The sequence below is a fragment of the Lissotriton helveticus genome, chromosome 3_1 (genome assembly GCF_964261635.1).
Source record: "Lissotriton helveticus chromosome 3_1, aLisHel1.1, whole genome shotgun sequence".
NCBI classification, from domain to species: domain Eukaryota; kingdom Metazoa; phylum Chordata; class Amphibia; order Caudata; family Salamandridae; genus Lissotriton; species Lissotriton helveticus.
In genome coordinates, this window is record NC_136061.1 from 657,629,020 (window position 1) to 657,641,452 (window position 12,433).

Sequence of the window (12,433 nt, forward strand, 5' to 3'; positions counted from 1 at the left end):
AGAAGGCATGCCTGGCTCAGGATCCCAGGCTTCAAGCCAGAAGTACAGAACAACATTCTGATCACTCCTTTCAATGGATAGACACTGTTCGGGGCACCAGTGGATGAAAAACTCGCCCAGCTCAAAGGAAATGAAACTGCAAGGTCTATGGGGGCCTTACAATTCAGAGGGATGAGAAGGGGTACCCCGACACTGAGACCAAACGGAAGGAGAGGAAACCAGCCAGCAACGTCGCACCAGACATTCTAGCAGGCCCACCAGGGCGACAACACATCACAGCAGGGACAGCAAAAACAAACCTGGAAGTACTAGCCTCGGGCCAGTCCTTTCGCAGGAGGGCGAATGGACGAGGGCAAACAAGAAGAGGAGGCCAACAACCCACCTCAAAGTGACTCCGTCACGCATAGCGTGCCCACCAACATGACCCCTCCAAGGGTGGAGCCCAACAAGGCCAACAAGAGGGGGTTACACGGACCAAATAGCAACGAACATGTAACACCAGTAGGAGGCAGGCTAAGCCACTTCTTCCAGGAGTGGATGAAGATAACTACAGACAAATGGATACTCAACATCATACAGTTCTGATACTGCATAGAACAGGAAAAGAAACCACCAAACAGAAAACCAAAAAGGAAGGCACATTCAGGAAAAGAACTAGCGCTACTCCTAGAGGAATCACAAGAACTCCTCCAAAAGGAGGCCATTGAACCAGTTCCATTCAGAGAAAGCAACAAGGGAGTGTACTCAAACTACTTTCTAGTACCAAAAGTGAACGAAACTCTCCGACCCATCCTGGATCTAAGGTTCCTAAACAAATACATAAGGACACAAAAATTCAAGATGACATCCCTACAAGAGGTCATTCCTCAGATAAGGGACGGAGACTTCATGTCCACCATAGACCTTAAAGATGCCTACCTGCCCATTCCCATGAACAGGCAGCACAAACAGCTTCTAAGATTTACCATCAACAAGAACACTACCAGTTCACAGCCCTAGCCTTCGGCCTAAGGTCCGCACCAAGGGTCTTCACCAAATGTCTCGCGGCCGTGGCAGCGTACCTGCGCAGGAAAGGGATTCATGTATACCCTTACCTCGACCACTGGCTAATAAAAGCAAGTTCACACAGGACATGCAAGGAACACACACAGTGGGTCACAGAAACACTGACAGACCTGGGATTCTCCATACACTGGGGAAAATCCTCGATGGAACCAGAGCAAGTGAAGATCTTCCTGGGTGCACAGATCAACACCATACAGTGCAAGTTGTTCCCCAGCGACAAGAGAACACGCCACTACCAGAAGGGGCGAGCTCTGACAGTGAGGACAGCGAGCAAGATAATGGGGATGATGGCGTCCTGCATACACCTGGTCCCCAATATACGGCTCCACACGAGACCATTCCAGGAAGGGCTGCAACAACAATGGTCACAAGCGACAGGAAGTTGGAAAGATCTAGTGGTTGTAACGCACGCAGTGCAGGAGGAGATAATGTGGTGGAACAGGGAGAACATAACAAAAGGGAAGCCTTTAACATCACCACAGACACATCCCAGATGGGATGTGGAGCACACATGAACAAGCTCAAGGTGAGGGGTCTGTGGACTCCAGCAGATGCGGTCAGACACATCAACTACCTGGAACTGAAGACAGTGTTCCTCGCCCTGAAGGCAGTCCAGAAACAACTGAACAACCAGAGAGTGTTGATACAAACAGACAACACAACAACGATGTTCTTCATCAACAAACAGGGAGGAACACAATCAGTCGCATTATCCAACATAGAGCAGGAAATATGGAGATGAGCCATCCCACTCAAAATAGACCTGCTAGCCATACACCTACCAGGGAAGAACAATATGGAAGCAGACTGGCTCAGCAGAGAGACTTCAGCATCCCACGAGTGAGAGCTCAATGCACAGGAAACGCAAACGCTATTCAGGAGGTGGGGAACACAGGGTACTCAGCAAGTGCAGAACCAGCAACATAACACTGATCCTGGTGGCACCACAGTGGGCAAGGCAGACCTCACAAATAATGGAAATGGCACAGGGGCCACCCCACAAGTTCGGGAACAGGCTTACTCTCCTTGCAAAACGGGGAAGTACTACACCCAGAGCCAGAGAGCCTCAGCCTAGCTGCATGGCTCCTGAAGACATAGTTTGCACGCCTAAGGCTACCGGAGAGCACCCTGCAGTTTCTACGAGAGGCAAGGAGACCTACCACACGAAGGTGCTATGTGGCAAAATGGAAGAGGTTCACACAATGGTGCAGCAAGAAAAAACTACACAAGATGACAAGGGAATCAACGGTGCTAAGATATCTCACACACCTACTGAAAGCAAAACTAAGTTCATCCTCGCTAAGAGTACACCTAGCAGCGATAGTAGCCTACACAAGAGGAGAGACAGGAAAGAGCTTCTTTACATCACAAGTAGTAAAGAGATCCCTGGAAGGGGCAAAAAGGATCGCACCACCTAAGAGGGTGCCGCCACCGGCATGGAACCTCAATTTGGTCCTAACAGAACTTATGAAAGCGCCCTTTGAACCCATCCATAAGGCCTCACTACAAATGCTAACAATGAAGACAACCTTTCTAGTGGCAATCACCTCGCCGTGCAGGGTGAGCGAACTGCAAGCGCTGACGCTACAAGAACCCTACATTCAAATACACAATGATAGGGTGATAATGAGAACTGACCCACACTTTATGCCAAAGGTGCTGTCTAGGTTTCACATGAACCAGACAGTACAAATACCAAGCTTCTTTCAGAAACCATCCACATACGCAGAGAGGGCACTGCACACCCTGTACGCTAGAAGAGCAGTAATGCATTACATGGAAAGAACTAAGGAGCACAGGAAAACAAAGCAGTTCTTTGTGTCCTTCGCGAGCAGTTTCCTGGGTATACCAGTAACGAAGGGAACCATCACACGATGGATCGCACAAACTATACAATTATGCCACAAACAGGCAGGCCAAGAACTAACAGAGGGGGCACGAGCCCACTCTACCAGGTAGAAGGGAGCAACAATAGCCTGCCTGGCTAACACCCATTCAAGACATATGTCTGGCAGCGACATGGTCTTCAGTGCACACGTTCACTAAGCACTACTGCGTGGATATATAAATGAACAAGGAAGCACAAGTAGGACAGAAGGTGCTTCAACATGTATTCAAAAACCAACGCTCATCTTCCACCCAGCCGCCACAAATATAACAAACCGCTACAAAGTCTCTGCACAGCATAGTGAATCCAGAAAGATTCACGCTGCAAAACGAATAGTTTCTTACCTGTCGGTGTAGTTTTGCAGCTTGAAGATCTTTCTGGATTCACCAGCGAACCCACCCACCTCCGCCAGAAAGATGAGGCAGGAGAAGAAGGTGGAAATACAAGGACAATATACAAATAGACACCTTAAAAGACAAAGTGGAAAAATGATATACTTGGAGGAAGAACTAGAAAACATTGCCAAAGGATTCACAAACCGAACACAAAAACAAGAAAAAAGAATCCGAAGATGGCGGCCAAAGGTGGGAGCTTCCGCAGGAAGCGTGCTGACGTCACATGAAGTACACCAAAAGGTGGGACGTCGACTCCCACCAGGGCTACGAAAAAAAAAGAAAAAGAAAAGACTACGATTCCGGACCCAACCACTAGACCGTGGAATAATGCACAGCATAGAGAATCCAGGAAGATCTTCAAGCTGCAAAACTACACCGACAGGTAAGAAACTATTTGTTACCCTTACTGCAACCGGCTCCAGAAAGAAGACTCAGGCTTAAAGGCACACCCTGCACCCATGCCCCTTGGTGAGCTGAATCGACAGTGCCCCTACGACCCCCTACATCTCTACTCACCACTGCTGTTATTGGTTTCCCTCCTCTGATACAACGCCTGCTTGTCGACAGCAGAAATCCTTGGGCGCCCGATGCTGAATTTGTACCCTGCATCTGGCCTTACCTGTGCCAATGGCAGTGTATGTTTGGTGCTGCTTTGTGCTGATCCCCCGTGCTTGACCTATCCCCCAAAGCTTGGCGACTACAACTGATTTACTAAGGGGCAGTGTGGCTTTGTGCCCCCCCAGTCTCTATTGAAAGGTATTGGGCCAAACTCCGATTTTGACCTCAGCTACCTGCCTCGCTGGTGGTGCAGTTTTGGTACTCCCCTGACCTTTACCTTTGCTGAACTTTGGTCCCGAAGACTGGACTGTAAGTGTGATACTTACCTATTGTTTTTCCTATAGGATAACATTGAACTGTTCAGAAATTGTTCCAAGTTTCGACTTTTGAAAGTGAAAAGTATTTGTATTTAAAAATGTCCTTACCGTATTATATTGTATTGTAATTGCATTTATATAGCGCTTACTACCCCTGATGAGGCATCAAAGCGTGTTTTCGGCGAGTAGTAAAGTAATTTGAGTGGTGGAGAGGTTAGTCAGTTATTTGGATTCAGATAGCAGAAGGATAGAGGGGAAAAAAGATTGTATTTATATAGAGCTCGTTACCCCCGCTACTCCGGAAACCCATAAAGGATTAGTGGTGAATTGGTAGAGTAAAACATGAAAGTAATTTGAGTGGCGGATAGTATTCAGTTATTTGGAGTGAGAAGTATAGCAGAGGGATAGAAGAGGGAAAGAGGTTTGTTTTTATATATCGATTGTTAACCCTGATGGAGTGTTGAAGCGCTTTTTTGGTGAGTAGCACGCTACTCCTGAACCCATAAAGTATTCGTGTTGAATTAGTATAGTGAAATACGAAATTTGAGAGGTGGACATGTTAGTCTGTTATTTTGATTGAAAAGGATAGTGGAGGGAATAGAAAAGTAAAGGCTTGTAAAGATCTTGGTCTTAAAGTACAAACAAAGCTCATTTTTCTAAAATTGGTGTGGATCTCCTTTTTGAGTTATGTCCATTATTGTCCAATGGTGTGCAATAAATGTCTAGAACTCCTGTGTTAGTCCTAAGGTTGCTCGCCCACACTACCACTAATTGAGCACTTTGGGTATTACATTGAGCCCTGTACACTTTTGGGGAACCCCTGAACTCTATGCACGGTATTATTACCAGGTGGCAATAACATATATAGAGCCAACTTCTGATAACTTGTAAATTGTAATGTTCCTTACAACCGTCATAAGCACTGTAACGGTTTTCCTAGTTGGCTAGCATCTGATGGGTTCGGAATGTCCAGAATTTACAGCACCATCCCCGGTTGTTAATTTTGAAACTATCTAGTAGTTCTCAATTAGTTTTAGCACTCTCCTGGTTCCATACAACTCATGGACCCAAGGTGCCCATCCTGAGGGCTCCGACAACCCTAAACTTTGAAAAAGCACGAATACTGTTGTCCTATGATTACCAAAAAAGCATTAAATGTGCCTGAAGACTCTGCAACCCCTTTGAACATGGGTGGTTTTTTTGGGGGTGAGGGGTTGATGATGGAATCTGTTGGGATTTCAATCTAGTGCTGTGCTTTTTGCAATGCAGGGTCTTATCATTCTTGTTGTGAACTTAGTTCATCTTCTGTCATGATTAGCCAAATATTGCTGTATGAACTTCTTGCAACACTGCTGAAAACTATTCTATGCATTCTTTCTTTGCTAGTACAGACTGTCTGAAGTATCCTTGTGATGTTGTTGGTCTTCTATCTTTACCAAGGCCAAATCTTTCCTAATGAGAACCTTACAACATGTTTTTTTTCACCCACAGTCCGATCGGCAGACAAGAGGATAGCATGTGATGAAGAATTCTCTGACTCTGAAGATGAAGGCGAAGGTGGGCGCAAAAATGTGGCAAACTTCAAGAAATCCAAACGTGTGAAGACTGAAGAAGAGAAGGATGGCGAAGAGAAGAAAGGTGAGAAATCCAGATTAAGGACTGAATTTTGCTATAACAAGGGGAGAAAAAAGTTAGTCAGTCGGGCACATGCGTGAAGAACCTGGAAAGGTGAAATGGCTCACTGTAGGAAAGAAAGGAAAGTTACCTGGGAGAGAGACATTCTGGGTGGAAAAAGTGAAGAATGTGAAGGGTGTGAAATGGAAGAGGGAGAGTACTCTGGAGAAAATAAAATGGAGGCAGCATGCATACCTCTTGGCCCATCCTTCAACACATAGGTATGTCTTTCCCTGATGAGTGAGGAATAGGCTGTGTCACTGCACTGAAAAATCTTGTTTGAGGCATGAGAGCTGTAGATCACATGCTTTGCATACTCCTGCCATCTAGTGTTGGGTCCGGATGTTTGCAGTTTGTTTTTCTTCGAATAAGTCTTTTCCAGTCAGGAGGTAGGTGACTTCTCCTTTCGGTGATAGTGCGCATGGGCATTGACTCCATTGTTAGATTGTTTTTTTCCACCATCTGGTTCGGACATGTATTGCTGCGCTCCGGTTCCCTACAGTTCTCCAGGTTTCCTCGGTGCGCAAGACACTTGCCCTCACCGGTATTGTTTTCAATGTGCGTTTCCATTCTCCTCATCTCTTCTCTATAAAAAGTTCTTCAGTCAGGAAGCTTGTGGAAGGTCATCGGGCCTACCCATTTTGGTCCGCCTTGCAGTAGATGGAACGGACTCCATTTAAATTCTTCCCTCTGTGCTCGGCGAAGTTTCCGCTCATCGACTCACACAAAGTATGCAACCTGTACTTGTCTCCCAAGCTCAAAATCAATCAATACATTTATAGAGCGCGCTACTCACCCGTGAGGGTCTCAAGGCGCTGAAGGGAGGGGGGGGTGCTGTTACTGCTCGAATAGCCAAGTCTTGAGGTGCTTCCTGAAGGTGAGATGGTCCTGGGTCAGTCATAGGTGTGCGGGGAGGGAGTTCCATGTCTTGGCGGCCAGGTAGGAGAATGATCTTCCTCCGGTTGTGGTTCTGCGGATCCGTGGGATGATGGCGAGGCTGGCAGAGCGGAGCTGGGAGTGTAGAACGAGAGGCGGTTGTTGAGGTATTCGGGGCCCATGTTGTGGAGCGCTTTGTGTGCGTGGGTGAGGAGCCTGAACTTGATCCTCTTGCTGATGGGGAGCCAGTGCAGGTTTCTACATCACCCATCTTAATCAGGTTACACCTTCTATTCTGCACCTCCATAATGCATGGACCCAGATCGATTGTCTCATTTCTGCCAATTTCTCACTCATAGCCTTGGATGTGCTACATCTACCACGCACACTCTTCGATCATTGCCCTGTCTCCTAGAACTGCATGTCTCCTATGGCAGTGGCCGGGTGCGTTCATGGAGGTTTTCTAGTGACCCAATACATGATCAGGTTTTTCACTCTAAGATACATGATGCCATTGTCCAATATTTTGCCTTAAACACTGGCCCAGTTGAGATCCAGGCCACCCTCTGGGAGGCTTTCAAGGCCTAAATTTGCATCGTCTGCATGTCCAAACACATAGGCATTCTGAGAGACATTCGTTTTCAGCTGTTCTGGATCGAATCCAAATTCAACTACGAGATGTTGACCATGTCGATTCCCACATGTGCTGCCCCCCCCCCCCCCCCCCTGCTCCATAGACACACTGTCCTGATGACCGAATTCCGCTACCTGGTAGACGGAGATAACATACATGGGGAAGCATACCAGAGACAGGCAATATGGTGAGGGGGAGAGACCGGGCGTACCCTTGCTCGCCTCCTCTGTCCTAATCATCTTAGTTGCTATATCACTGAATTCCGTACAGCCGCCGGAACCAACGTCCCGGATAACGAGGGCGTAATGGCTGGGTTCTGAAATTACTATGCGCACTTATACACACGTCTCTTTCCTTGGACCTGGAGTCAGTGATTGCAGACTACCTTGCTGAGGTAGCGATGGTGTGGGTGACTGGCGTACAGCGCTGTTTTTTAGCTGAGCCTCTATCTATTGAACAAAATCATACAGGCTATAGACCCCTTGCATCGATGGTCTCACCAGTGCATTCTATAAGGCATATAAACCTCTTTTGGCCCCACATTTGTTAGCTATGTACACGGAGTCCTAAACACTGGCTCTCTACCGCCCAAGCTCTGAGAGGCTGTTCTAACACTGCTCCTGAAACCTGGCAAACATCCCAACGAGTGCTCTTGCTACCGTCAACTCTCCCTCCTCAATCTCGATAACAAAATTCTGGCCAAGGTCCTCGCCACAAGACTGACTGTGCTGATGGGGCGAATTATCTCTCCTGTGCAGTCTGGCTTTGTCCCTCATAGGTCCACTTCCCTCAATCTCCAGACAATCTTTGCGGTGCTGAACAGGGTGTTTTCCACCGCCCCCACAGTGGTAGCCTTGTTAGGTGCTGAGGAGGACTTTGACTCGCTGGAGGGGCCCTTTCTAAGTGCAACACTGATAAAATTGGGCCTGCCCCGCTGCTTCCTTTCCTTAATTATGCTCCACTACTATAATCCAGGGGCTTATTTTAAGGTGAACAGTGCTCTCGTCGATACCTTCCCCATCACCAAAGGGACTAGACAGGGCTACCCCCCCTTATTACCTATTCTTTTATTAATCATTGAAAAGGACCCATTGGTTCACCTTCTCCAGGAACGACATGTACACCACGGCCTCCAACTCGCACACAGTCCACTTCTACTTTTTCTTTATGTAGACCACATACTGCTGTTTATTCGCCACCCCTTTAAAACCCTTCCCAGACTTATTTGTGAAATTGTGTTTTAGGGGTCTATCTGGTCTCCATATTAACTGGGCCAAGTCTCAGCTTTTCCCACTTACCGATGGCACCTCCCCTATTTAGGATGATTATCCCCTGTCCTGGACTACGGATTTCACCAAATATTTAGGCGTACATCTGCAGAAGGGATAAGGAGCAGGTGGTCTGTCTAAACTACAGCCCAGCCATTGCTAGACAACCGACGCAAGTAGAACACCGGCTCAAACTTCCTCTGTCCACGGCAGGCTGAGTGGCGATAATTAAAATGATTGTTCTTCCTCGTTTCATCTTTCTTACCAATCTAATACCACTCGCACAACAATTTTTTCTACACCCTCCATAGCCTTTTGCTCTGATATGAGCTCATCATATACCTCGTATCTGTTGGGACACCTCAACCATCCCTTCCAACTGCAGTGGCTTAGGAGCTCACATTTTCAATTTTTGCTATCTGGGAGCCCAATGTCATTGAGCTAACTGCTGGTATCATCCAGACACCCGAGTCCCTTATTTTAAGCCTGAGAGAGACCAAATTGATGACTATTACCCTCATCCATCCTACCGAAAGGCATGGCACTAGTTGCTTCAGATAATCTAGCATTATCTACTACTGGCTGGGCGTGGTGGAAGCTATGCCGATTCTTGGGTAGTGGCCTCTTATCATCTCTGGACTTACCACTGGCTGGTAACCCATGCCTGCCTCACACTAGTTAAGCACACCCTCCAATGCCATGGCCTACATACTCAGGGAGACCTGTTCCCTGACGGTCATGCTCTTACACATGCTGATGACACCCATTTTCAGAGCGCCCCCTACATGGACCATTTGGTCCTCTGCATGCTCCACAATACCCTGCGTTCACACATTCTTACATATCCTATTGCCCAAGATGACTCCAACCCCGCCCCACCTCTCACCCCATCTCACACTCACTGACACCAGTGGAGATCGGCTTATCTTCAGGTTGTATGTCGCGTGCATAGCCATGAATTCTGACTCTACTGTGTACGCTCGGGAGACCTGGGATAATGACCTGGGCTATTCACTGTCAGACAAAATTTGGTCCTACTGCTGTTCCCAAGCATAAACTCCTCCATTTCAAGTTCCTTCACTGGGCGTACATCACTCTTATTGATATCACAAAGTTTGATCCTACACATTCCACCCTATGCCCCCAAAATGCCATGCCCCAGAAGCCTATTTTGCACATTTAACTAGGGTATGCCCTTCCATAGGGGACTACTGGTCCGGTGTTTTTTTCCCTTCTGTCCACCATGATGGACACCTCAGTTGCACCTGAGCCCTTGATGTTGTAGGGTTACACCCATAATATCCCCAAGTCTGCTCGCAGGTTTACCTCTGGCATTTCCTGCAAAACATGAACTGGCACTGCACTGGGGTAGTGGGAACGTCCCCACCATATCTGCATGGCTCAAAAGTATGTTGCACTGTGATAAAATCAGTGAAGACTACGAACACTTGCAACCCCTCACCTCTAGGCCTAGAGCTGTTTGGCAATCCTTGAGAGATTATCGCTTTCCCTTTAATCAGATGCCCCAGTTGAACAGTTTACTATTGCTATCTTGTAGGTTTTCTTACTGTGCATTCTGTATTTCGTACAGCCTCCATCTGTATCGCACCATGAGCCCTCTTTGCTGTCATTTTTCTCTTTTAATATAGGTTTAATGATTGACATCATTTGTGTATCCTAGCGAACCATGTTAACATCCCATGTTTTTTTCAGAACAATGTCATAATTTTCTTTGTATGTTTGTTTGATCATGAAATCTCCAATACATACAAATGTTGCTGGAGCAGCTGCAGGTGCGGTGCAGTCTTTAATGATGGTGAAAATGTCCTTGCTGCTGTTGGAGCTGGCTTTGATGCAGTCTGCACGTGGCTCGTTCTCCACTTACATGTCAATTGTCAGCCTGAGTGTACTAGCTGGCTTGCTTTTGTAGCTGCAGTGAGCAGGTCTGGTGGTGGTAGGTTTGTGGTGTGGCGGGACAAGGGTACTAAAGCTGGCAAGTTTGTGGTTGGTCCAAGTGATTGGCAACAGATTGTCAACTTCAGTTTTACCGAAGGAACTGAAAATGTGGTCCAAGACATGTCTTGCTGTGTGGGTGGGTATGACAACGTGCTGTGTAGGGCTATGCTTTCTAGGAGATCGACCATGTTCGGGCCAGTGCGATCTTCTAGGTGAAAATGTGGGTCTCCAAGGAGGATGAAGGTGCTGGAGTCGATGACGAGGGTTGATAAAGTTTGTGATGTCGCTGGCAAAGTTGGTGCCTGGTCATGGAGGTCTGTATTTGAGTTCCAAGTAGGCTAACGTTTGCTGTGATGTGCAGTTGGAACATGAAGTGCTCCATGTAGCTAGTGGGTGTGTCCGTAGATGCGACGCAGCAGAAGGGGTCCTTTTGTATGTTGCCACATCTAGCTTGTGAGGGTGGTCCTGCCAGCCTAGCTTGCAGCCAGAGCGGGAAGGCTGTAGTTTTGCAGCGTGAATCTTTCTGGATTCACTATGCTGTGCATTATTCCGCGGTCTTGTGGTTGGGTCCGGATTCGTAGTCTTTTCTTTGTTTTTTTTTTTTTTTTTTTTCTTTGCCCAGGTGGGCGTCGGCGTCACACCCCCTTTTGGGTGTATTTCCGGTGACGTCGGCATGCTTCCTGCGGAAGCTCCCACTCTTGGGCGCCATCTTCAGATTCTTTTTTTCCGCGGTCGGGTCTGGATCGTTCCCGTTTGGGCTCCAGACATTTTTGGAGAAAGAAGAAAGAAAATACAGAAAAGACTAGGAGAAGTCATCTGAAGACTCCAGGGGACTTCACCGACGAAAGACAAGCAAAGATAAGGCGTTTTCCATCCAGATCTTCGACGACCGTCGACGAACACGCGACCAGAGAGCCCCTGGACGCTCGAGGATGGACAACACGCCGTTCAAGTTCTGCCGGAACTGCCACCACAAGTGCGCGCAGAAAGACCAGCACCCGGTATGCAACCTTTGCCTACCGGTGGACCACGAAAGCGGAGACTGCAACGCCTGTTCCGCCTTCACCCCGAAGACCCTTCGTGTGAGAGAGAGGCAGAGGGTAGCACACGCCACCCTGCAGGGGAAGGCCCCGACCCCGTCGCTCTACGAGCTGGGGATGTCCTCCGAGGAAGAAGACAACGCTGCCGCCGAAGACGACTGCTACACGGTCGTAGAGACCGATTACACGAAGACTTCTGACAAGGTAGGAGACTCTTCGGCCCCCAAGAACCCGAGAGACTCTGAGTCTCGAAAAATCGAGGGCAAGACCCCGAAAGCGCCGACGCCAAAAAAGGCGGCGTCCGCGACTACTCCCAGGCCCAGCGGATCCTCAGAGAAGGAGTCCCCGGCGCCGAGAGCTGCTGATCAGCAGAAGACGTCGAAAATCGTCCCCGAAAAGGATCGATCGACGAGGGAGAAAGACCCGAAACTGTCGACGACGACCAGAGACCCGATATCCGGTTCGACGTCAAACTTCGACTCCGAGAGGCACGGCGACGAGCCATCCGTCGAAGAGACCGGCGGAACCATCCGACGCGGAACACGCGGCCGAGATGGAAAAGAAAAGAAGGCGCCTCGAGGCAGAGATGGAGAACTTCATGCAGCGGAAAAAAGATTTCGACGCAAGGATGAAGGCCTTCACGATCCCTCACAAGACCAAGCCACCAGTGCTGGAGGCGGTCGAGGAGGAAGAAGAGGAGGTCGCCGAAGTCACCGAGCAAGACCGGGACGTCGAAGTGTTCGACGACCAGGAGGAGTACGA

General features: G+C 48.2%; 1 protein-coding gene across 1 annotated transcript in view; it reads left to right on the top strand.

Moving 5' to 3' along the window:
* Positions 1-12,433, top strand: part of HDAC1 (histone deacetylase 1) — a 143,121-nt gene that overhangs the window by 85,973 nt on the left and 44,715 nt on the right. Inside the window, exon 12 of the mRNA XM_078680723.1 lies at positions 5,715-5,861. Coding sequence (XP_078536849.1) covers positions 5,715-5,861 — 147 coding nt within the window. The remainder of the gene's footprint in view (positions 1-5,714; positions 5,862-12,433) is intronic.